Source organism: Cynara cardunculus (assembly GCF_001531365.2).
Source record: "Cynara cardunculus var. scolymus isolate 2C chromosome LG 10, CcrdV1, whole genome shotgun sequence".
In the NCBI taxonomy this organism is placed as follows: Eukaryota; Viridiplantae; Streptophyta; class Magnoliopsida; order Asterales; family Asteraceae; genus Cynara; species Cynara cardunculus.
The window spans coordinates 177,131-201,754 of NC_037537.1; the positions used below are offsets into that span (position 1 = coordinate 177,131).

Genomic DNA, 24,624 nt, shown 5'->3' on the forward strand with positions numbered 1-24,624 from the left:
CAACGAAGTCACAATCGCCATGTAGCAGCTGTTTGTTCTACTTCAGTACCGATGGGTGGGCGTTACAAAACTCTTTTTTTTTTTTTTTTAAGATGGAATAGAATCTGATAAAAGAATTTCACTTTAAAGAAATTGTAACGGAATGTTGTGAGACTTGATCTTATTTTTAGTTTTCATACATTAAAATAGAACCTGTTAAGAAATTGAAATCTATTTGATTAACTTTTAAATTCGAATGAAATATTGATAACTAAACAAAATGCTATTTTTTAAAAAATTTAATTTTTTTAAAACTAAAAATGTTTTAATAAAATAATTATTTAATATAAAAATAATATAAAATACACAACTCAAATATAACCATAAGCCAAACGACGTTATTAAATCAACGGTGGTCGGCGATTCGGTAGTGGTCCACGATGGTCGGCAGTGGTTCAGATCGATGATGGTCCACGATGGTTCAGATGGACGGTGGTTCAGATCGGCGGTGGCGACAGTGGTTCAGATCGGTAGTTGTTCAAATAAGATTTTACCGAGTTTAAAAAATTCCAGTTACACATTATCACTTAATTTTAATTCCTCTATTGATTTAAACTCGAGATCGATGAACTTATTTGTTGGAATTCAATAACTTTATATCTTAATTGCATGATTTCTAAACATATGAATATATTTATGTCGAGTCATGTCAAACATTAGTGTTAAGGTCGTCTTATTATGTTAAACGAGCTTTGTTTTATGTCCAGAGTCGACACAAACTCGAGATAAAAGACCTAAACCTAATATGTTGGACAACGAATAAGATAAATGAGTTGTATTTATGGAATACGATCGTCAAAATGATAATACACAATGAATCACATACATCACGCTCCAAATAAAATGATGACAAAACATTGAAGAAACACAAGCTGACAAAGTCATAAGCTATGTAAAAATCTCTTTAAATACACCATCTCCGACATAGAATAAGAGTTAAGAGTCGTTTACCAAATGCATATCAGCAAAAGTCACCACTCTCAATTACCTCATCGGATAACATTCTCGGTCATCAAAATGAATTGTTGATAAACATGTCTTACCCAATAAGGGCTATCTAAGTAAGAGTCGTTCTCTTTCACTTACCAAGTAAAATTTGTGAATCTTTGTCATGTACACCAGGTAAACGTTAGATAAATAGCCACTTTAGCACATATATAGTGTTAGGATAGCTAAATAAAACGCATAATTTTATAATCATCGTATCCACCCATTAATCTTAACGGGCCAGGCCTAACCAAGCCTACTTTTCAGCAAGCCAGGTTTAACGGGTCATCCTGTCCATACACAGCTCTATTAGAAGCAGGAGCCAACAAAGATTTTTATATAAATTTGATTGACGGATTCTAGTGTACAACACAAATTCATAGTTTTAATGCTTAAAGAACCTACGATAATGAGCGACACTGAACCTTGTGTGTTTCAAGAACTGTTCTTGCAGCCTCTTTGACTCCTTGGCCGCTCACATAATGTTTTCGACATACTGGCATGTAAACATCTGCACCAGCAACCAGTTCTCTTTCCGTTTCCTCTGTTTTCCGTAAGGTAAAGAAAGCAGGCTTGCCACACAGCTCGCATCGTGCCTTTAACTTTGTTACAGATTCTGCAATTGGTATTATATCCAGTACTCCAAAGCTCCTTCTGCAAATCATGTTTATATTCCATAATCAAATCACAATTAGCAAATTGCTGGACTAAAACTTTTACTTGTTCATAAGTGATAAAGATTACGAGGTCCCATTCATGGAATTGTGGATTTGCATCTCCATTTATTTCTTTCCGCAACATATATAAATAGGACAAAAAACCAAACCAAACCGACCCAATATATCCCACTCAAAAGTAGGGTCCGCAAGGGTGAGAGGCATGCAGACCTATCCTCTACCGCAAACTGTAGAGCGATTGTTTCCATAAAGACCTTTCTTGTGCAAGAGTTTGAGCAAACAGGTAAAAGGAACTATGACTAGCAATCTAGCATATAGCTATAACCCCAAGAAGAGAACAATGAGTGAAAAAGTAATGAGTAGGTACATTACTAGACCAAACGAGCCCAGTATATCCTACCCGGAGGGGGAGTCTGGGGCTATGTTGTCAAAATCGCGATATATCGCCGATATATTGGCGATATATCGGATATCGGACTCTGGAAAAATATCGTTGGTGAAATATCGGTCCGATATACCGATTTTCTATAAGACAAATGTTTGGGGTTTTTTTGTTACATGTAGGGATTAGTTTTTTGGGCCTCTTTATTTGGTCAACCAGTCAACACATATTAAGTCTCACGCATCTTCTCTTCTCGGTTCTTCACAGTTCAATCTTCTTCTCTTCTCGTCTCTTTCACAGTTCACGCTTATTGTTTGCGATTAGTTCGTTTTTGAACACTTTTCCTATTTTGTTTTGTGAGACTTTTTTTATGTGATGTTTTAGTTTTGAAACTATATTTCTAAACTCTAATTAATGCATATGATATGTTTATGGATGCATATATATATATATATATATATATATATATAATTCTAAGAGATATTATATTAACCGCTATATTGGATCGATATATCATCGATATAACCAAAATATTGAACATCGGTCCTGACCGATATTTTGTATTTTGACCGCAGTAACAGCATAGGTCTGGGGTTAAGGTGTAGAGCAGATTTTCCCGAGAAGACCCTGGCTAGCGAGAAACGTGTGAAAGTGAAAAAAAAATAAGCCAAGATTTGAAAAACTAGATATGAGCAAGTACATTGACAACATAAAAAAGGTAAGGTAATGCAAAATAATTCCCCTCTCAGTGGTACGATAGGACTCTGGTGATCTAAACTACCTAATCTGTTACCAAATGAAATAAAGTTTGGGTGTTACCGCAAATAGTCACCGTCCAAGCCAGCAACAATTACAGTTTTACCATCATGGTCAGCAGCTTTGATGCAGAAATCATACAAGTCGTCAAAAAACTGAGCTTCATCGATTCCAATCACCTCAAGCTATATTCATACAACAGCCACATGAAGAAGAAATAAGATCACTTAACAAAGTACACACCAACTCTCAGAGAATAAGTTTGACACTGAAATTACCTTATGATAAGCTTCGATACCAATTCTTTCTTTGAATGATGATAACGCTTCCAGTGGCCAACACGGTAGCTTCTCTCCATCATGTGTCACAATGGAATCCAATCCGTATCTTGTATCCTTGCTGGACTTTATAATAGCTACATTTCTGCAGGAAGATACATATTATATAAAAAATGCTACAGCTAACAAGTGTCAAAATTTATTCTCCTGGACAGAATCCCAACTAGAACAAGAAAAAGAAGTCGATTTACATAGCTAATGAACTCAAGAAAAAATAAGCTAACATGAAAAATATATAACATTTTAGTTAGAGTTTCTTAAAGAAGATGACCACTGATAAAGATATAAATACAGAATTATCCCATAGAACGGAGCATCAAAAAATGTGGAACATCCAAAAATCTCTAGTTGGAGAACTGTTCTCACTTTTTATGTGCTAACCAACCTGCAAGAAGCTTATATCCGAGGATTATATGCAACTGTAACATCTTTCTTCCATTAGGCACTGTTTCTACTATTTAACCTGATGAACTCAAAATGGCAAGGCTTCAACATCCAATGATGTCCACTGGTTCATCCACAACTGAAAAGAGAAGATTGATCTCATTTCACCAAAGTGAAATAACTGCTTATAAGCTAGCAACCGTGAAGTCGAGATAATAGCCAGCGTCTTTTAAGATACAATTCATATCTTTGATCACCTCATATATTTGTTCAGTTCTTTCATGCATGTTGTGCCCCATAAAGAAAAAGTGGGCCTTCTTTTGCACCTCAATCATGCTATAGCCAGGCTCCTTTTTCATCCCCAGTTCCTTTAATACACTTCTAATCTCAGCAACATTACTCCATTCCCCGAAAGTGGCATAAGCATTAGATAGGACAACATATTTACCAACATTTTCAGGTTCCAACTCAAAGTAGTTTTTTGCAGCAATTTTCACCATATCCATGTTTCCATAAACCTTACAAGCCTGAAGAAGAGCACCCCATATCACTGGATGATCTTTAAATGGTGCATTTCTTACAAACTCATAAGCTTCATCCAGCCTTCCTGAGCGTCCTAAAAGGTCTACCATTGCTGCATAATGCTTTTCTCGAGGCTGAATTCCATAATCTCTTCTCATTGCTCGAAAATAATTCCAACCCTCTCCAACCAAACCTCCATGACTACAAGCAGAAAGAACTGCAAGAAAAGTAATATTATTTGGTCTGAAGCCTTCATCTATCATCCTATGGAAGACATCCAAGACCTCTTTTACTCTTCCATGTTGTCCATATCCAGATATCAAGGAAGTCCATGTAACAACATTCTTGTCCAATGCCTTATCAAATACTAGATGCCCATCATATGGACAACTGCACTTGAAATACATATCAATTAGAGCACTATTAACTACAACATTTCCACTTATCTGATTCTTTATCAAAACAGCATGCACTCGCTTACCCTGCTCTAGCATCGCTAGGGTCGCACAGGCCCTAAAAACTGAGGCAAAAGTGAATTGGTCGGGTGTTAAGCCACTTTGTCTCATATTGTAATACAGACTTAAGCCCATTTCTTCAAGACCCTTTTGCACATACCCTGCAATCATGGTGTTCCATGAAATCACGTTTGGCATGAGCAATCTATTAAATAGAATATGAGCAGTAACTAGATCCCCTGATTTTGCATACAATATTAACAACTTGATCTTCAGATACTCGTTGGGAAGAAAACCAACCACAACCATTTGTGAATGGATTCTTCTGCCATGATGATAATATTTTTTGAATATGCAGTCTTGCAAAAGAAGAGAATAGGTTTCTGAGTCCACCTGCTGTCCTGTGTGGCATAACAAACGAACTGCTTCTGCCAGTCTTCCTGATAAACATAGATTCTTCAATGTTTTATCCACGTTGCGGAAGTTGTCAGAGTCCCTAGCCTGAAATCTGGGAATATCTTACCAGTGATAATTGCATTCAGCTATTGGAACAGAAAGCAAGAAGAAAATTTTCCATTAACCGCCTAAATTGAGAAGACATCCAATCTTAAAATTCATCTATATATTAGATTGAATGAAAATAAAGGTGGTCGAATGAATATATTGCAGTTGTTGATGTTAAAGGAACTTTGGACCCATTTTTGCATTTGTAAATATTAAGTTTTGTTCTTCTTGTTGGATAAATCATCCCAAAGAACGCACACCATTACATCAAACACTAAATTCCCCCACAAGCAACCTTGTTTGGATGAGATGCAAAAAATACTGTAAGACATTCATGTACATAACATTCACAGTGAATATAGAAAATCAATGCAATATTTCAATGATACAATTAACTTTTCAAACAGATAGAAGTGAGCTACAAACCTGCCATTAGAGCTTTCAGATTTCATCCGGTGAAGCAAAGTGGTAGTTTTTCCGGCGAACATAGGACCCACAATTACGTGAATTTCACCCTCAGTTTGGTAGCAATGGCCGTTTTCATCTGGGCTTGAAGAAGAATATGAAAAAGATGATGAGGGTGATCTAAGAGAACGTACTTCAGGGATAAAATGAGGGTTTCTAATAGGTACGAAGTTAGAAACGGAAGATAGCGACTTAGAGGGATTAAAAACAAGATTTGGGATCAAGATTGAGGCTGTTCTTGATGGAAAGATTAGTGATTTCATCATTAAGATATGGTGTAATTTTGAAGATATAAAAAATGGGTGTGGGTTATAGGGTTTTAGCCGCCGGAGACGAAGCTGACCTGCAAAAGTGCAAATGGTAAAAATCGCTTCTTGCTTTTTTGAAATTATAAATTTTCTTTTAGTTGTCTTCTCATATATTTAAATTGTGATTTTATCTAAAATTACACGAAAAAGTAATAAACTTACAGACGTACGTTTCTATTTCTTAAGGAATCTTTGCAATAATGGAAGAGTTGATATTCTATATGTAGGAGTGAAGACCAAGTCGCTTATATTTTTTGAAGCTCAGAAGCATATTAGATCTGTGTGCATTGATTGTAAACTGAACGTTTACAACTACTGTTCAGGGTCGGTCCTGAGATTTTGGATGTCCATGGCAGAAAGTCAAAAAAATGTCCCTTAAATATGTAAATAAAAACAAAAACAAAAAAAAAACTATTTGAAGGGGTTTGGAACCTAGTCAATCTAGGCCGTTCATCCCCACTCCAATTTATTTTAAATATAACAAATATGATGCAACAAGGGGGACATAAACCAAAACTCCGTGTAACAGAATATAAAATACATCGCCATTTGTGGTTCGTGTTGTGAAATTGCCAAGAAAGTGGAACGATTAAGCAACATGGACAAATTGATAAAAGAGAAGAAAACATAAGCATCAATCTTTAAGTCTTTGTCCTATACTAACCCGCTTCAAAACAGCTCTTAAAAAGCTTCTAAACAACCCTAAAAAGTAAAAAATTTAAGGCTTGAGCAAATGGAAAGGAATGGAAATTCTATTCACATTTTGAAGTCTTTAGAGGATACAAATAGTGAAGAGGAATTTGGGCCACCAACCTAACAAGAAATGGTTGTTTTTTTTTTATGGAAGGAAGAAGAGGTTTATGTTCTATTAGTATTATACTCTTATAGACATCTTTAGGCCAACCACCCGTTCAACCATGACCCAACAATTAACAAATGGCAGCAGAAGCTTTGACTGTTTGACACACAGCAATGTCTGCAAACAGAAGTGAGAAACCAGACTCATTTCATGGAATTTACTTAGAAATTGCAAAACGAAATAGCCCCAGAAACAGTCCCAAGTCCCATTGTAATGTTCTTTTCCTATTTTGAGCACCTTAAGCATCAATCTTAAGCCTTTGTCCTATACTAAGTACTAACCCGCTTTTAAACAGCCCTAAAATTAACAAATGAAACACTCAAACACAGTAAGTCAGTAACAACTAACAAGTGATACAGTAAGTCAGTAACAAGAATTAGAAACATAAATGACAAACCACAAGGACCAATTTCACAGCTTCATTATTAGGTTTTGCAATCAAACAAGAATTAGGAACTTCAAAAAATAAAATAATTAATAACCCTAAGTAGCTAACTGTAACCGGCTAAATGACTAAATCCCTAACCTCACAAGTCGATAGAAGGCAGAGAGCGAGTCGCAGACGGCAAAAGTGAGAAGACGCAACGCAGACCGGCAGACGGCAGGCAGTAGTCGCAAGAGTGAGAGCCGATTACCCGATTGTGTCAACTGTAAAGGCCGATAGCGATTCGTGAATCGTGAACTAAATCGGTGTACTAGAGTCTGGAGCGAGGCGTGAATCGTGAACTTCATTCGAGAGCCGATTGCCCGATTGTGTCAACTGTCGTGACTCGTGAGTTCCGTGAGTGAGCGAGGCGACAGCGAGGCCGAAGAGCGAGAGCGAGGGAGTGAGTAGGGGTGCTCATGGGTTGGGTTGATCGGTTTGAAGACATTTGAACAACCCAATCCAATGATTGCGGTTTGAAAAATCTTAACCCAACCCAAACCAAAGTGCAACCCAACCCAACCCGTACGGGTTGGTCGGGTTGATACCTTGGTATATTAAAATATTCTTCTAATCTTGAATATGTTATTTTTCTACTCATAATTTCTTTTCATCATCAACCATTTGATACAACTTATCCATATTTCTTACGTATATCACATTGAGTTAGTTTTTTTCAATTTACATATATATGTTCACAATTACTGAACATATATACGAGTGAGTTAATAGAGGTGTGAATAGATTGAAAATATGTGTATATGAAGAGCGTATATGATAGTGTAACTGTCTAATGTATATATTAATATAAATTTAACGATCATATTAAATCCAAGAAATAAAAGAACATCGGGTTCATCGGGTTGGGTTGGGTTCATATAATAGCAACCCAATATCAACCCAATAACTACGGTTTGAAAATTTTACAACTTGAATAGACATCGGGTTGCTTCGGGTTGAGTTATTTTGTGTTGGGTTGGGTTGGGTTTGTCGGGTTGATCGGGTTTTTGAGCACTCCTAGGAGTGAGCGTGAGGGAGGATGAGGATGATGGACCGTGTACTGGAGTCTGGACGCAAGGTAAAGGTAATATTTCTAGGCCCAAATGAAAATTAGGCTTTGAAATTTTGATGCCCTTGGGTTTTATGCTGCCCTGGGTCGTTGCCCCCTGGATCTATAACCAGGGTCGGCCCTGCTACTGTTTAAGGAAGGGTTTGTTGAGATTCAAGAAGTTCTTAATCTTTTTTTAATGAAATTGAGTCTTTTAGTTAGGGTTGGTCCTGAGTTTTTTCATGTCCTAAAAGTAAAATCTAAAAAATTCCCCCAACCTAAAAAAAAAAAACAGACAAAACACCCTATTTCTAAGGGATCAAGGAGTTACCGGTGAATCCTTGAGTTTTCAAATGAAAGAAACCACAATAGTGACCACTCATCATGGCTACTTAGAGATCATTTTTCAAATGTCTAACATTTTTTATCAACACAAATATACAACAAATTACTAGATATGTGTAAAAATAGGTGATTTAAAGGACTATGAATATAGCTTGTACATTTATGCTAGAAATATAATTCAAGACGGAATACTTTTAAGAAATATTTTTGGAATACATTATACAACTTGACGTGTAAGCTAGAAAACATGATAAAGGATCAGTGCTTATGAAATCAATCTGACAAAACAACTCAATAGGTAGAAAAACCAGGAGATTTATGCAAATTGACATTGTTATATACTTATTAAACGAAATTAAAACAATGTGATTATGAATGATGCATCTAATAGAATATGTCAACATGCTATGAAAGTGATATGGTTGATTATGTTTATGACTTTGTTTCATGTACTAAGTAATAGCTAATGCTCTAAGCAACATGTACAACACTCAATTCTAAAAGTTGGTGTGTGGTTAATTTATCATAATCCCTAACCAGATTTCATCTTAATATCAAAGGACCTAAAAAGCCACCGAACATGAAAGAAGATAATCATGATACCACACAATTTTAATGACAAATTGGACATAGAAAACAAGTAAAATCGATACTTTTTAGACCAATAATCAAACTATGTAACCAATCTTTCAGTTAATATCACGGAGTTTAAGTTGGTGGCATTTCATCGAACAGTTGGAGGGCATCATCAACCTTGGTAATATTATGGCCGAACCCAAGCATAAAGAGAATACCAATGAGAAACACATTAGCAAATTGAAGTAATCATCTAACTATCAAAATTCAACAAGACAAGTAGACAATAATCCAAATAATAAAACAAATCTTTAATCTACAAAAGAGTGAAAGACATAAATATTTGGCATTAGAATTTATACCACAAGTTTAAATGGGTTGCTTTAAGACTAAAAGAGCCAGAGACTTGGAGTTGGAGATGAGAGATCAAGAGACAAGAAAGAGTGAGAGACTTTCGTAAGCCAGAGACTTAGAGAAATTGTTATTAATAGTGGGTCGAGAGTCAGTTCAATCATGAAGGTGAAGCGAGGCGAGGCCGAGAGAGAGACTTGGGCGTAAGGTAGGGCAAAAACGTTAACTTTTAAAGACAAATGGAACGGACCTTAGCAGGTTGGACTTTCTGCTGCACATGAGTAGAGCAAGTAGGTTTTTTCTTGGTTTCTTGTTTATCAAAGTGCTATATTCTTTGTTTGGAACTAAATTATATACATAATTAAAATGGTAGTCTGTTGTTATTCAGATTATCAGTTCAGAACAGTTACCAAACAACTATATTACATTCTGCACTATATCATACAGAGCTTCTTAAGCGTTCTGACCATTCAACCATTATACATCATATCATTTAGCAACTACCAAATAACTCCTTAGTAGAAAGAACTTGCAGCTTTCAAAGGAGAAGAATATTTTTGCATAATAATACTACGGAATGTTTTTGCATAGTTATAAAAAATATATATTTTACATTTTTTAAATGATGATATGGAATTTATTTTCTAAGTTGGCGTTTAAAAAATAAATAAATAATGTCACGTCAAAAAAAAAACCCTGATCTTATTTAGTATTTGCATGTCATTAGATAACTCGGGTACTCAAAAATTTGAGATTTCATATTTCAAGTACCAGAATGACAATTTTAAAAGTACGTTAGCCAAAATAGAAATAAGATTGAATGATAATTTTAAAAATACTTTAGCCAAAATAGAAATAAGATTAAGGTACTTTACTTTTTTATGTAATTCGTCCTTTTATCTAAACATATATGTTTAGTATTTTTTTTCTGTTCTTCTGATATAAATGTAAAAAATGTGAATCAAATATTTTGGAGAATATAGGTGTAATAAAGACGTGACTAAATATGGAGCATCGACGATGTTGAGGTTTTTTCACCGCTTTTCCATATCACATCAACACCAACTTCCCTATGCGCGACTATGCCGATCTTTATATGTTTCGGCCACGTGCGTTTCTGCAAACAACTCAAAAACTTGAACATATCTTCGGTTCCCCACTATGACGAAAACCTCCCTCAAGTTTTTTCATTGTTTTTACAAACATTTCAGGGTCCCATCATTTATATTCTTATTTATAAAATTCAATGTATTGAATTTATACAAATACATCTTTATCTTTACCGAGGAAATATTATTACTTTAAGTAAATATTTAGTTTACATAATTTTTTTAAATATATTAATACTATATATATCATATATAATTATTTTAAAAAAATCACTAAGATTTTTTAAAATTGTATAAAAAAATAGTTGATCAATAAATCTATAGAAGTAGTATAAAAATTATGTACAATAAAAATTAACAAAGTGAATTTATAAAAATTGGTGTTCAAAGAATCCGTAAAAAGTTTATAAATCTCAAAGTTTTCGGTTTTGAAAAACCTCTTAAAATGCACATTGCAGATGCTCTTAATTTTTATGAATGTAATAATTTTTTTCGTTTAATTTTCTCATTTTTTTTTCTTGGAAGCTCATTCTCATTGCCATTTCTTAGCATTGACATTCTCATTTCCATTTTTCAAATGAACCAAACATCCCCTAAAGATTTTTCTCAAATGCCCACATAAAAACATAAGAAACCATAATAAAAACCAATAACCCAGTGTAACTAAACGATATTAAAATACATATGTTGAAAGTTAGTCTGAGTAGAAAAACATAAAATCTTGTGCTAGCGAGCATAAATAGATGGGGAAATAAAATTAAATCTTGCACAAGTGAAACCCATGTGTCTACTTGAACTGCTTGTCATGATTGTTTCATTCGCACCCACATGAAACCTTAAACTTAGGTGATGGAACGGGTGCAAAAGGTGGTCATGCATTCGAATGTCAATTAAAGTATTTGGCTTTTGACTTACGAATGACCATGTTTGATGGTAAAATATATTGGCACAAGGTGGTGGTGGCTCAGTTTCAGTTAGGAATAGCTTATGCACATGTGAAAGAAAGCTATTGAAGGGGGGCAAGTGATGGATTGAAGAAATCAAAGGCTCGTGAGTTTGGGTATATGAATAGGGATAATGAAATTGAAGGCTCATAGCTCCACATGTTAATAATGAAGTTTTGATGAACGATGAAGTTGATGTTGATTGATTAGACGTAGTAAAGTTAAAGTGCAGTTATCAATAAGCAGAAGATTGAAAGCGCAACACAATTTGAAGACCGAGATGATGACTATTAACGATAGTTGTATGAGTCCATATAAATATACGAATATAGTGATAACTTTTGTTTATAAAATCATTAATTTAATTGAATTTTTGTAAGGAAAATTTTATATTTTTGACCCCATAAATAAATTGAAGGGTTCATGAGAAACAAAATAAAGTTATAAGGTATTTATTTATTTAAAAATAAAATAAAAAAGTCATTTATTTATGAATAAAAAAATAATATATTTGCTTGTGACATCATATAATAGATTAGTGAAGGTGGCCGACCACGAATTAATACCAACGCCCATCAAAGACTTCTTCATATTCTCTTTTAAATGTATCATCCATTTTAATTATCTTTATTATTCTAATTTTTAATTAATCACTTGTTTTTCATCTCTAATTTCATATTTATATATATATATGGTTGGGTTCACGTGAGATCAAAGGTTTTTTGTAAGACCCGTATGACCAATTTATGTTCATTGATCAACTTTATAAGTTAATGATCTAAATTGCACGATGGCAATTTTGTGATTATTGAGAAGTCTCGTGACGTTTATGAATGTTTAAATTTTCATATTGTAGATTTAATCCAAAGGTTGAGAATTGGTCTTACGGGTCTTACAAAAAACCATTATATGTAGACTTGGGATCATGTGAGACCAAGAGTTTTTCATGAGATTCGCAAGACCAATTCTCAACCCTTGGATTAGATCTATAATCTGAACATTCATAATCACAAAATTGCCACAAAACTTCTCAATAATCACAAAATTGTCACCGTACAACTTTAGACTAGATCATTAACTTATAAAGTTGATCAATGAACATAAATTGGTCTTACGGGTCTCACGGAAAACTCTTGGTTTCACGTGAATCCAACCCTATATATGTGTGTGTGTGTGTGTATATATATATATATAGGGTTGGTTTCACGTGAAACTGATGGTTTTTCGTGAGACCCGTAAGACCAATTTATGTTCATTGATCAACTTTATAAGTTAATGATCTAATGGTCTAAAATTGCACTGTGGCAATTTTGTAATTATTGAAAAGTCTCGTGGCATTTATTAATGTTTAGATATGACGATAGTAAATCTAATCCAAGGGTTGAGAATTGGTCTTACGGGTCTCACGAAAAACCTTTGGTCTCACATGATCCCAAGTATATATATATATATATATATATATATATATATATGTGTTACCTTTTTCTGTTAACCAAACAATTAATATTAACTTTGTTAATGGGTTATTTTTGTCTTTTTTTATATACTGATACCACATTTCTTAAATATATCATTCACTTAATTATTACATTCCTTAATTATCATATTTCTAAAATATCTAGTTCCTTCATTTAATTATCACATTCATTAAATATTAGAGAATATTACTTAAACTTCCTTCATTTATTGTTTCATCTATGAACTTATTTAAACTTTTTTAATTATCTTATTCATTTTTTGGTTTCACCATTGAACTTTGGTAAATAAAAAAATTAGAACAACCAAAGTTCATAGACGAAACAAAAATGGTTGTTTCACCTATGAAAAAAATTATTGTTTCACCTATGAACTTTAAACAATATCCATTATTTTATCAATGAACCTTCTGGATTCACCTAAGAACTCTGTTAGACAATTTTAATTATCTAATTCATTTTCTGATTTCAGTTATGAACTGTAGGCAAAAATTTGGAACAATCAAAGTTGATAGATGAAATCTGTATCAAAATTATTGTTTCACCTATGAACTTTAAACAAAAATTATTGGTTTATCTATGACATCTCTAGTTTCATTTATGAACTTTGATAAAAGAAATGAAACAATAAAAATTCATAGATGAAACCTAAATCAAAACCATAAATGCATCAAACCAATTTCCAAATATAAAACTTAACTGCAAATTTCTAAGTCGTTTCTTTCACTCATATAACTATTTGGTTTCCTTCTAGTTCCAAATCGAATATCTTTAGAAAGAAGATATTTTGTCTCATGGTAGCCTGCTCCAGTCCCCTTACGAAACTTTCGTTATTGGAATTCAGGGGGTCATTTCGGTTTTGGATCTTGTCAAATTCTACTCAGTGCAATATGGAGGGTGAGCTAACTCCAAAAACTCGTCCTCAGTTCGAATGGCAGAAACAAATACACTATATGTTTTACATCAAGCAATACATGGAGTAACTCCGAGTCCTTGAACCGATAACCATCTTTCGGCTAATCTAGCCTCCTCTGTAAATCCTTAACCTTCTCCCCTCTTACTAAAACTACAAAATATTCTTGTCAATTATGGCCAAACCGAGTATATGCTAATGTGCCTTGGATGATCCTCTCAGGGTCAGGTAGAAATTCAGAAGATTTGCACGAGGGGGCCATGGTAGAAATTTGATATCTTTATTTCCGTCTTAGGAAATAGTTTTTTTTCCAACTCAATCAAAATGCAATTATCTCGACGAACGGACGTACAGGCCAAGGGACAGTCTCAGGTAGACACTTTTTTTGGGGTGTAGCCTCCTAAGAGGTAACACAACTTATTACACTGTAAAAAATACTTCTATATTCGCGACTTCACAAGACTCTACTTGGTAAACATGTCGATTATTCACCGGAAATTCCCTCTGCCTCTACCGTACTCCAGCTTGGTAGTTTCCAGAGTTGAACATAGTAAAATAAGAAATTTAAGATTTCGTTGAAATTGTTAGAAAAAGGATTTAAAAAAGGATGCAAGTACAATAAACTAAAGTTTAGTAATCCAACCCATATGGCGAAGGCATGGTCTTCTTTTTTCTCAAATAAAAGCCTCATTGGAGCCAATCGTGAGGGAATGTTGGACGCATCATTAACCAACTCCTTATCAATCTCTATTCATTTCAATATGAGTGATAAAATTCATCATGTTAAGTATGACTATGAAAAGAGACATAAGTCAAGCTACACCTAAATTCAATTGTTAAATTCAAATGACTTCACGGGCAAGGTCTCTGGTTCAAGTCCAGGATGGAACTGACTAATCCTAAAGCAAACGGTCGAGAAAGAAAGGGTTGGATCATTGATAACTCTCAATTTTGAGAGTTATTTGTTGTTCAATACTCCTATTTTTATGTGTTTTATATACCCATTTTGTCTATGTCTTATATTTTTGGTCTAAAATGTTTTAAGAAGTGATGAAAGGTCAAGTATTTGATTTTATTTTGAAAAATCGTTACTGTTGGACAGTGCGCACTTTCTGTCCACTGCGATATTTTCTTCAAGGCAGATTTGGATAAGTTTAAATACCTTTTTTTCTGGGTATTTAAAAGAATTAGTTCTGCAGTCCATTCTGAAAATTTTACAATATTTAAAGGGATGTGCCTTGTTGTATAAAAAATGTCTTAAAATGCCTTTTCCCCTTAAATTAAGAAAAATGTCATCTCTACCTTTTTCATCTTTTCAGAAAAAGGTGACAAGACCAGAAAAGCTTACAAGAAGTAATATGAAGTTTTTGCCCTCAAGTTAGAAGGATGCTTTCTTCCTTTGGATAAAAGAGATGTTCATCTCTCCTTTTCTCCTATAAATTGAAGCATTTGCTCTTATTTTGAAGATCATCCATTTGAAGCACAACTCAGCTGAAATCTTTCTTCTTATTCTTCTCTTAAGTTAAGTTTTAGCATGTAATTTTCTTCTTAATTGTAATCTGCTCTCCACAGTTTCACCATTGTGGACAGTAGACTTTTGTTCTATCTTAATGAAAGTTATGTTTCAGTTTTATTTCTTGTCTTATATTATGTTTCCTTGTTTATTATGAGCTAATCACCCCTTTGGGTTTGGGTTTGGGTGTGGGTGTGGGTGTGGGTGTGGGTGTGAGTCAAACTTAAGATTTATAGTCACTTTTGGGTGTTGCCATTGTTACTAATTCTTAAATTTGGTCACTTAACTTGGGACTTAAATTCAATGCGAATAAGCTGATTACTTTAAAGTGTTAATATTAGATCCTTGATCCAGAGATAGACGGATTCAAAATACGGCTTAAGTGATGCACAAAGATTTGTGAAAGTCTTTGATAATCACGTAGAGATACGTATTTTGCATGTTTTTAGCTAAGGTTCAAATATTAGTCGAGATTTACACTATAAAGAGATTTAAGTATAAATCTTCAGGTTAGTGGAACTAGATATCTTTTTATCACTTATGTAATTCGGCAAGCTTAAAATTGATGATAGCGGGCACTTTGTGGGCATTTCATGGGCACAATATATAAAAATTCACTTTCGAGAGATTGGAGTTTGTGTAGAAGTCCCATGAGTTTCTGACTATACTATTCCTACAATCATCTTAAGGCAAACTTACATTCATACCCATCTCTTAATTTGAAAAGGTTTATGTTGATCCTCTCTCTCAATGATTTGATGATAATCCCTTTTATCTATCGATGTAATTTTGTTTCTGTATTTTCAGTTCCAGCGATCAGACACTGAGTATGTTCAGTGATCGCTGAAGAACTTGCTTTGTAAATCTCAGAGACAACAATACTTCATGAAGACAACACTCACACCAAAGAACCTTCAGCGAATGTCGAAGACTGAAACTGAAGATTAGAGACTGGCGAGTACGTGATCTGAAGCTGTATTCAGTGATTACGAACCTTTCTACATATGTGTGAAGACTGCTCTAGCTTCAGCGAAAGATGATGAGACCTTCAGGTCATTCCAGCATTCAGCGATCAAAGGAAGCTTGCTTAGCACGAATGTTGTTGTCTTATCCTTTTGCACACAAAGGACAAACCCATACCCTTACTAAAGTTAGTACGGTACGGAGCCGATTAGTCGACTCTTTGTCCACCAACTTTAGGCAAGGATGTCTGCTCAAGAATAGTGTTTTTGTACTATTCACTGTAGCAAAGGACAAGCCTTCCTCTTAAGGCTTGACACGCACTCTATACCCTACCTTGAACATTTAATGCACTGGGTATAAATAGAAGTGTTTTCTTCTCCATGCAAGAGAGAATGAACGTGCGCATCTCTCTGCTAACCTATTCTTACTTCAAGCCTCTCCTTGCTTAAGTAAAAGATCTTTATTTTCTAGCATTATCTTTTCTTGTATTTGCTAAAGATCTGTGTGTAACCAAAAGTTGTTTAGATAGGTTTTTTTACCTTATCTTTCCGCAAACAATCTTGTAAAATCTGTATTGATCTTCTCTATCAATATATATTTTAAATTTGAAAACTCTGTGTTTGTATTCATCTCTCCCCCCTTCTACAAACTGTGTCTTATCTTGTAGACCCTTTCGGGACCAACGGTTTATTTCGTATTTAAAGCTTTTTACCAACAAAATCCAATTTTTATTCACAAACCGAAACGTGCTCAAAAAGTTCATGTAACTCTCTGATTCTCAGTAGTCGAATCCCTGTGGAAACAATGTTGATACTATACCACTTTATTACTTGAAGCGATCATAGTGTCGACGTGCACTTGCATCGCCACTATGAGAACTTTATGCCCACTATGTGAACACTTACGATTTCAAGCCATCAATCATATTTCTTACATTTATTTTAGGAATAAATAAGGTTATAATTATCTTCTAAAAGTACGACATAATTTGTTTCAAATTACTCTTGACTTAATTCCATTTAATATGTTTTCTTTTTAATTAGATTGTAATCTCTCATTTAATCATAACCGTTGATAAAAAATAAACGACTCAGATGAATTTGTAAAATTAATACCAATGCATTGATTAACAAAAGAATATATATGTGTATATATATATATATATATATATATATATATATTCAATTTGATAGACGTGCTCATCATTTCATCTTTATTTATTTAATTATGGTCTTCATAAACTTTTGGATGGGAATATAACATGTTAAACTAATATAAGTATTTATTTTCTCATAAATAATAGGTTATAATTTAAAAATATCTATTTAAATATGTATGATTTAGAAAATGTCTATTATAAGGAGCACATTTTACGTTGTGTTCGGTACTTGAGGCAAAACGAAACATGACATGACAAAACTCACTGTCCCATGGTTGGTGTGACACCCTTAATTTCCAAAAGGCAAGATCATATAAATATTGCCCCAAACCGGCAATTATAATCAAGAATAAAGAAAATTATTTGAAGATTTTTCACATATTTATGTTGGAAAATAAAAATACTAATGTCGAGATTATTACAAAGATTCTAGACTTCCAATTCTATGCATATTCAGATGTTCAAAACATAACGCAGCCACCTTAGCACATGCTTCAAACCTTCTCCTTACCCTTGCTATAACTTCCTGCCCAATGATTACCTGAAAATGGTCAGTTTTGAAAAGCGAGGGTCATACCAAAACATCTAATGAATTTCCTCTAAAGTCACATAACTCCACAAGATAATAATATAACCTCCTGAAATAACAGTTCAAATAAAATGCAAATACGATCGACCACACACACACACACAACATTCAATACGTAGCGGTTGCACAGTAACTGTCACACATACCTATGACATTATGAATACCACAACTGTCATGCCTATGAGCATCATGAAACATGTTCATATACTCTAAATTGGTTTATCTACTACCACTATGTATGGTGGTCTCTCCACACTGCCACCAATTACACACTTGACACACACTTAAATAGTTTACACAATTAAGTAAGCGAGAGCACACCTCATATGCAATTCAAAATTACATAAAAATAGTCAACTCTTCATAAGCGAACAAGACAATTCACCTGGATTCTAAGACCTCTTCTGATGCGAATAATCACGGCCACACCCCACACCTTGAATTAACGACTAAATTATTAACACTCGGGTCTAAAATACACCTAAGCCCGTGGCACAACCTGTGCCCTTTCCTGCACAACTCTCTGGAGTGCATCGTGCGACCGATCATGCGATCTTAAGTCGCGACATACGTTAAGCTCCCCTTCTGAATGTGCAGGTTTGTGTTGATTTTGATAGATTCCAACCCCAAATTCCACTCTTTGACATTTCGTCATCGTAGATTAACAATTTCTCTCAATATTCCAAGATTTCTGAAGATGAAAGAACTTCCAAAACCTTTGATATTCAATCTAAAACAAGAATTGGAACCTATTGATAGCAAAAATACACACACGTAAATATGGCACAATAATGGTGCAAATATACACCACTATTGAGTTTGCTTTCAAGTAATAAAGTGGTCAAAATATTGAGATTGTATCCACAAGGATTGGACTTCAAAGTTTCGAGTAGTAAGTTGGGAATACAATGATTTCAATTAGAGAAGAAGGAAAATATATTTGAGCGAGTTTGGTGCTTTTAACAACGAAAACTAAATAAGTAACTAAAAATGGGGATGCGTGTAAGTTTCAATTAAGACAATTATAGAAAAAAAATGGTCAGAAGCTTTATGTCACAAAAACGTCTATAAAGATCCCAATCTCTCTTTATAGACCGTGCCCACAAAGTGCCTATAAAGTCAACCACTATTGTCGATTCTTAATCTTACCGATTTGTCTAAGTTGGTAGAAATATCAAGTTCAATTAGTATGGAGATGTATACCCAAACCTCTTTGTGATATAAATCCCGATCAAAGTTTGAACCTTAGCAAATCATACAAAACGCGTATCTCTACGTGATTATCAAAGACTATTGCTCAAATTTGTGTGCACCACTTAAGCCGTATTTCGAATCTGCTAATCTATGGATTTAAGATCTAATATTAACACTTCAAAATGATCGAATTATCCGCGTTGAGTTTAAAACCCGACTCAAGTGACCAAACTTAAGAGTTAGCAACGATGACAACACCCAAGTGCTGCCTACTAGTCTTAAGTTCGACTGACACCTACACCCAAGGGGTGCTTAGCTAATAAGTAAAATAAAGAGCATAGTAGAAGAAGAAAAATGCTTAAAAGTTACTTGCATTAAAAATAAAATAAAAACAAATGCCCACAGTGGGCAACTTGCTGAAAATTAAAGACTTAAATTTAAATTACAACTACAACTATAAAATCTAAAAACAAAGTGTTGGAACTTCTACATTAACGGAGCTCTCCTCTAATGCTTCACCAAGGCCTCTCATTTATACATGGAAGAATGTTGGTCTTTGCCCCATGGATGAAAACATTTTCTAATCTTTCAGTACAAAAAGGTGTTTACTATTCATCTCATCCTCTCGAAACCTTCATATCTGTTGCCATCTCCAGATTTTTAAGAAAACTTCAAACCATTGCTCCTAGAGTCCTAGTGACCAGATAATAGAAAAGCACGGTTTTGTGTAAAAAAAAAAGCTCGTCGTTGCTTACAATGGGCACATCTGCAGTCTAACATTTAGCCAAAAATGATGCATCTAACCATCAAAACACAAACTTTCATCCTCAACAGCTCCAAATAAAAATAAATAAATAAAATGAAGAAGCATGAACACATAATGGGAAACACAACTAAAGGGGAAGAAAAACTCACATAAATGATGTATAAATAACGCTCAAAATGAGAGTTGTTAGCTTCTACCAAATCCAAATGATATAACTCTAACTTTGAAACAAAAGCCAAAGTTTTTTTTTTGAGCTTGGCTCCAAAGGTCAAAAGTACCAGGAGGTCCTAGGTTCAAATCCAATAAGGAATGAAAATTCTCTTGTTGCCACAGAGGTTTAAATGCGGTGACTCCAGGTTATCTGCAAAGCAGGTGGTCGTCCTGGAATTAGTAGGCTCGCATAACGGGTCGGATATCCAGGTTAATAAAAAAAAAACTTTGAAACAAAAGCTCTGAACCTTTGATACTCAACATTATATTTCTTGTTGTTTGAATCACTTTGTGCTTAATGCATCTTAAGATTCAAACACAAATATTTATAATCGTTTTAAAAACCATAATAGAAAATATATTTAAAAAATTAAAATTTTAATGTTGATTTATCGACAAACTTTAGAAAAAATTATTCGGTAATATGTAAATATGAACATAAAATTATGTCTTATGGGAACTTGGTTTTCAGATGAACAAACCGTTGTTCTTCCCATATTATTAAGCAAATTTGTTTTAATAGACTTGTTCTGTTGGTGAAAATCGTTATAGATTAAAAAACGATGGTTTGAAAGATCTTATAACACATGGAAGTAGAGGAATCCAAATCTCGTATTCCTAAACATCGTGTGTCCTTTCCTGTTCACCAATCAAGATTTGATACATCATTGCTTTATTTAACAAAGAAAACTAAAGAAAAATGAATTAATGATGCGTTAAAAGTTGATTTGCGAAACTGAGGAAGAGCAATAGAGTTTGTGGACATATGATTTGTATCAGGAGGTGATGGATCAACGTCTTGTTTTCAGAACTCACATTTTAAAACGAAATATTCATCACACGTCACTGGCACACATTTTTCATGACACAAGACATATGAACATGCAATACAGAAAATGACGAAATAACAAAAAAAAAAAACAATGTAAATAAACAAATTAGGATCAATTTTGTAAACCCATGAAAAGTCAAAAAGTAAGAGGAGTAAATATGTATTCTCTTTTTTTAGGTTGTTTTTGACATACTATCTGATAATCTAGTTGTTGGCTGATAAGTTAACTAATAGCTGATAAGTGGATGATGAAAAAATATGTTTAACAAAAAGTAACTGATAAGCTAAAAGAAAAATGTAAAATGACCAAAGAAACATCTTGAAAAAGTGATTAATTACAATATTTCATAATATAATTAACTTAAATCCCTGATAATATAATATGTTAATTAATACAAACAAGGTGATAAAGAAAAATTAAATAATATAGTATGTTAATTTAAATAATTTCAAATTTAGATAATATAATATGTTAACTTAAAGTTTTATAATATATATTAAAAAAATAGATTTGTTAAAACAAATTTTAGATAAAACCTACTCTAGTTTATGATTTTAAATAACCATTATATATAATATAAATAAAATTAAAATTGATCAACCTCACATATCCTAATTAATTAATAATATTTTAAAAAATATAATTAATAATTATGTTAATATGTCATTCAGTGCAGTTTTATTATCTTTGAAATACAATACTTTTATTTTTTATGTAACTTACATAAAAAGATTTAAAATTTTATACAATTATTTTTTAATTTTGTAAATTCTAAAATCAGTTATATTTGCTTTTCAATAACTAAATATATTGAATAATAACTAAAATGATAATAATTATAGAAAAATTGATTTGATTAATAATAGTTTTAAATAATTAATAATGTAGAATTAGAATAAATTAATAATTTTCATTTAATATCAGTTATTATTTATTAATAAGTAATATATATATTGATATTGGTGGTAAATAATATTAGTAATAATAGATTTTTATTTATAATTAATAGTAATAACTAATAAATTAATATTAATCAATAATTTGAAAAAAATACCAAAAGTTCTTAAAACGTTACTTCAACTAGCATCTTAAATAAGATGATTTATATGTATACAAAATAAGTTAGTCTATGTTTGCAAACAATATCTTAAGAAACAGAAAGTGTATTTCTATAAATATCCTTTAGTTTATTAAACATTGAAAATTGTATTTCTACATTATTATGTCTTAATGATTGAGCTTAACATGTCACAAAAGGATTTTTAATATTTCTTATCTTTATTTTCATAATCAAATGATATTTTAAGATATTTGAGAATTATTCAACTTGAGTTATTTATGAGTATAAATGATTTTTTATTTTTCAGGAAGGGTAAGCTAATTTATTTTACGGATTCCTTTCCTATTTATTATAATTTTATTCATAGACAAAACTTCGAATCATTTTTTCTCGAGCCGTACGAAGAAAAAAACTTCCTATACGGTTCCGGGGGGGTTCTTTTTCATCTACATATATCCCGATGAGCCGTCTTTCGAGTCGTTGCAATCCTGAAGAGAAGGAAGAGATCTTCGAAAAATGGGTTTTCATGATCCAATCACGAATCAAAAAGATTCATATTTTTATAGTTTACAATAAACACTTATTAGATAAATACAATAAATTATTAAAAAAATAGTTTATTTGTTATAAAATAATTACAATAATCTATTAAATATAGAATATTTAGAAGTCATAGTTGCACCATGGCTTTCCACATAATGCATAATGCATAATGCATAATGCATAATGCATAATGAATAGGGGGATTAGGTCATATTGGGTAGTTAATTGGAGACCATGTGCTCCAAACAACTAAATTAGGAAGCCACCATAGGTGTCCTCCTTTGTGAGAAGGAGAGGGGACAAATACAACTTCCTATTGCATCTCATTTTACCATAATGCCCCTCTTAACCAACTCATTATTGCTCTTATCTAAATTATTGTAATCCAAATGTTTTTTTTTTATCTTTTCTTTAGACATTATTCATAAGAACTTCATCACCCTCACATGGGTTTCTCATATCTTTATAAAAATAATTAACTATTTTTTACAAAAAAGTTTTTTTAATCTTTTGATCAGTATGGTTTTAAAAAGTTGACAGCATATATAAGACCTGAATCTAACATTGATAACAAGAACAACACAACAAATACATTATCATCTTAATTATATCTGTATAATTTTTTATCTGTTGAATAATAATATTCCTATTTTACCCTTGATTAGAAAGTGAATGAGAAGATAGAGTTGGTGATAATAACAAAGTTGCATTCCAACTTTCCAACTAAGCAAAGAAGGAGAAGCAATGTACACCCTTGCAATCCCTTCTGTCTTTCACACCTTGATGCTTCCATTTCCAACTTATTTCTCAATTTTATATTTCTTCATTTTCTAATTTTTTTAAATACGATTTATTAATAATAAAAATACGAACCAAAATCGTATACTGTTATTTCTAATAATCAGTAATAAAACAAAATACAAACTTAAAATAAAATGATACATATTTATTTTGGAAATACATGAATAAATGATTTTCTTATGCCTATGAAAACAAAGAGAATATTTCCAAGTCTCCAATGATATCAATTTAGTCTACAAGATTCTTGTCTTGGTTTTCTAGACAATTCATTAATCTTTAAACAACTGTAAATAAATATGATTTATTAAATTCAATTTGTAAAGTTAACCAAATAAAAGGTGTATTTAAATATGAATCACAATGTCTTTTTTTTTTTTTACGGGACGACGCTGGTTAGAAAGATCGGATCTGTAGAAAATTACAAATAAAAAGGTGTATTTAAAGAATTTTTTTGTGAGTCATCCGGCGTACCATATCAGATTATTTTTGACCTATAGAACCTAGCATACTTCTAGAAGCCCTTGATACCTTTTAGGAACCATAAAAGTCGATGTAGTAAATATGTTAGACCTGTGGGGATGGTTTATTAGATAAGGCGAACGGGTTGAAATGTGTCTACACCGTATTGTTGTTAAATACAATAAGTGTCAGTGTCATCATCGGTAGCCTTAATGGTGGTTGTGCTTGAAAACGTCAACATACAACAATGCTACAAAAAGACCCTCCTCCTTTATTAAGATGGTCGTGTTAAGTCATTTCAGTTATTTTTGCTTACAACAATCTTTTTAACTCACTCATTAAATTACGGATTTTATTTGTCCATTTTGGTTTTGATGTACTTACATTTCGAAAACAAAAATAAAGTATAAGGTTACATAATTTAATGAAAATTTGAAATTAAAAAGGAACTTTTTATAAAAGATGTTTGAAAAATATTTGTGAAAAATACATCAAAAACAAAAGGACCAAATCAAACCAACTGAGTTGAATACATCTTATCAGGAGGTGGGATCTAGAGATTAAATTAATGTAGACTTTGTTATGTAAAAAAAAAAATGTATTAAAATATAATAAAGTTTACTTCAATTTTTAATTTGTGTAACGATTAATTTGATAACCATTCAGTTCTTTT

The 24,624-nt window shown here is 32.7% G+C and overlaps 2 protein-coding genes across 3 annotated transcripts in view; both read right to left on the bottom strand.

The window, feature by feature from the left end:
- LOC112519805 (GPN-loop GTPase QQT1) overlaps positions 1 to 24,624 on the bottom strand; it is a 57,545-nt gene that overhangs the window by 19,436 nt on the left and 13,485 nt on the right. The window lies entirely within an intron of this gene.
- Positions 1,348 to 6,002, bottom strand: LOC112519806 (thymidine kinase a-like). 2 transcript variants are annotated; one of them, XM_025128100.1, is made up of 5 exons: positions 5,988 to 6,002; positions 5,471 to 5,852; positions 3,120 to 3,264; positions 2,905 to 3,026; positions 1,348 to 1,680 (listed from the first exon to the last, which is right to left on the bottom strand). In XM_025128100.1, the coding sequence occupies exons 2-5, from the start codon at positions 5,773 to 5,775 to the stop codon at positions 1,428 to 1,430; spliced, it is 825 nt and encodes a 274-aa protein (XP_024983868.1). In that variant the 5' UTR covers positions 5,776 to 5,852; positions 5,988 to 6,002; the 3' UTR covers positions 1,348 to 1,427. The 2 variants fall into 2 exon arrangements, with proteins under 2 accessions (XP_024983868.1, XP_024983867.1); XM_025128099.1 differs by lacking the exon at positions 5,988 to 6,002 and having other exon boundaries at positions 5,471 to 5,879.

Excerpts from the sequence above, each read along its gene's own strand:
- LOC112519806 (XM_025128100.1), bottom strand. The coding sequence starts at position 5,775 with ATGATGAAATCACTAATCTTTCCATCAAGAACAGCCTCAATCTTGATC. Across the intron at positions 3,265-5,470 it reads TCTGAAAGCTCTAATGGCAG|AAATGTAGCTATTATAAAGT; the intron begins GTTTGTAGCTCA and ends ATCTTCCTGCAG. Across the intron at positions 3,027-3,119 it reads GTATCGAAGCTTATCATAAG|CTTGAGGTGATTGGAATCGA; the intron begins GTAATTTCAGTG and ends GTATGAATATAG.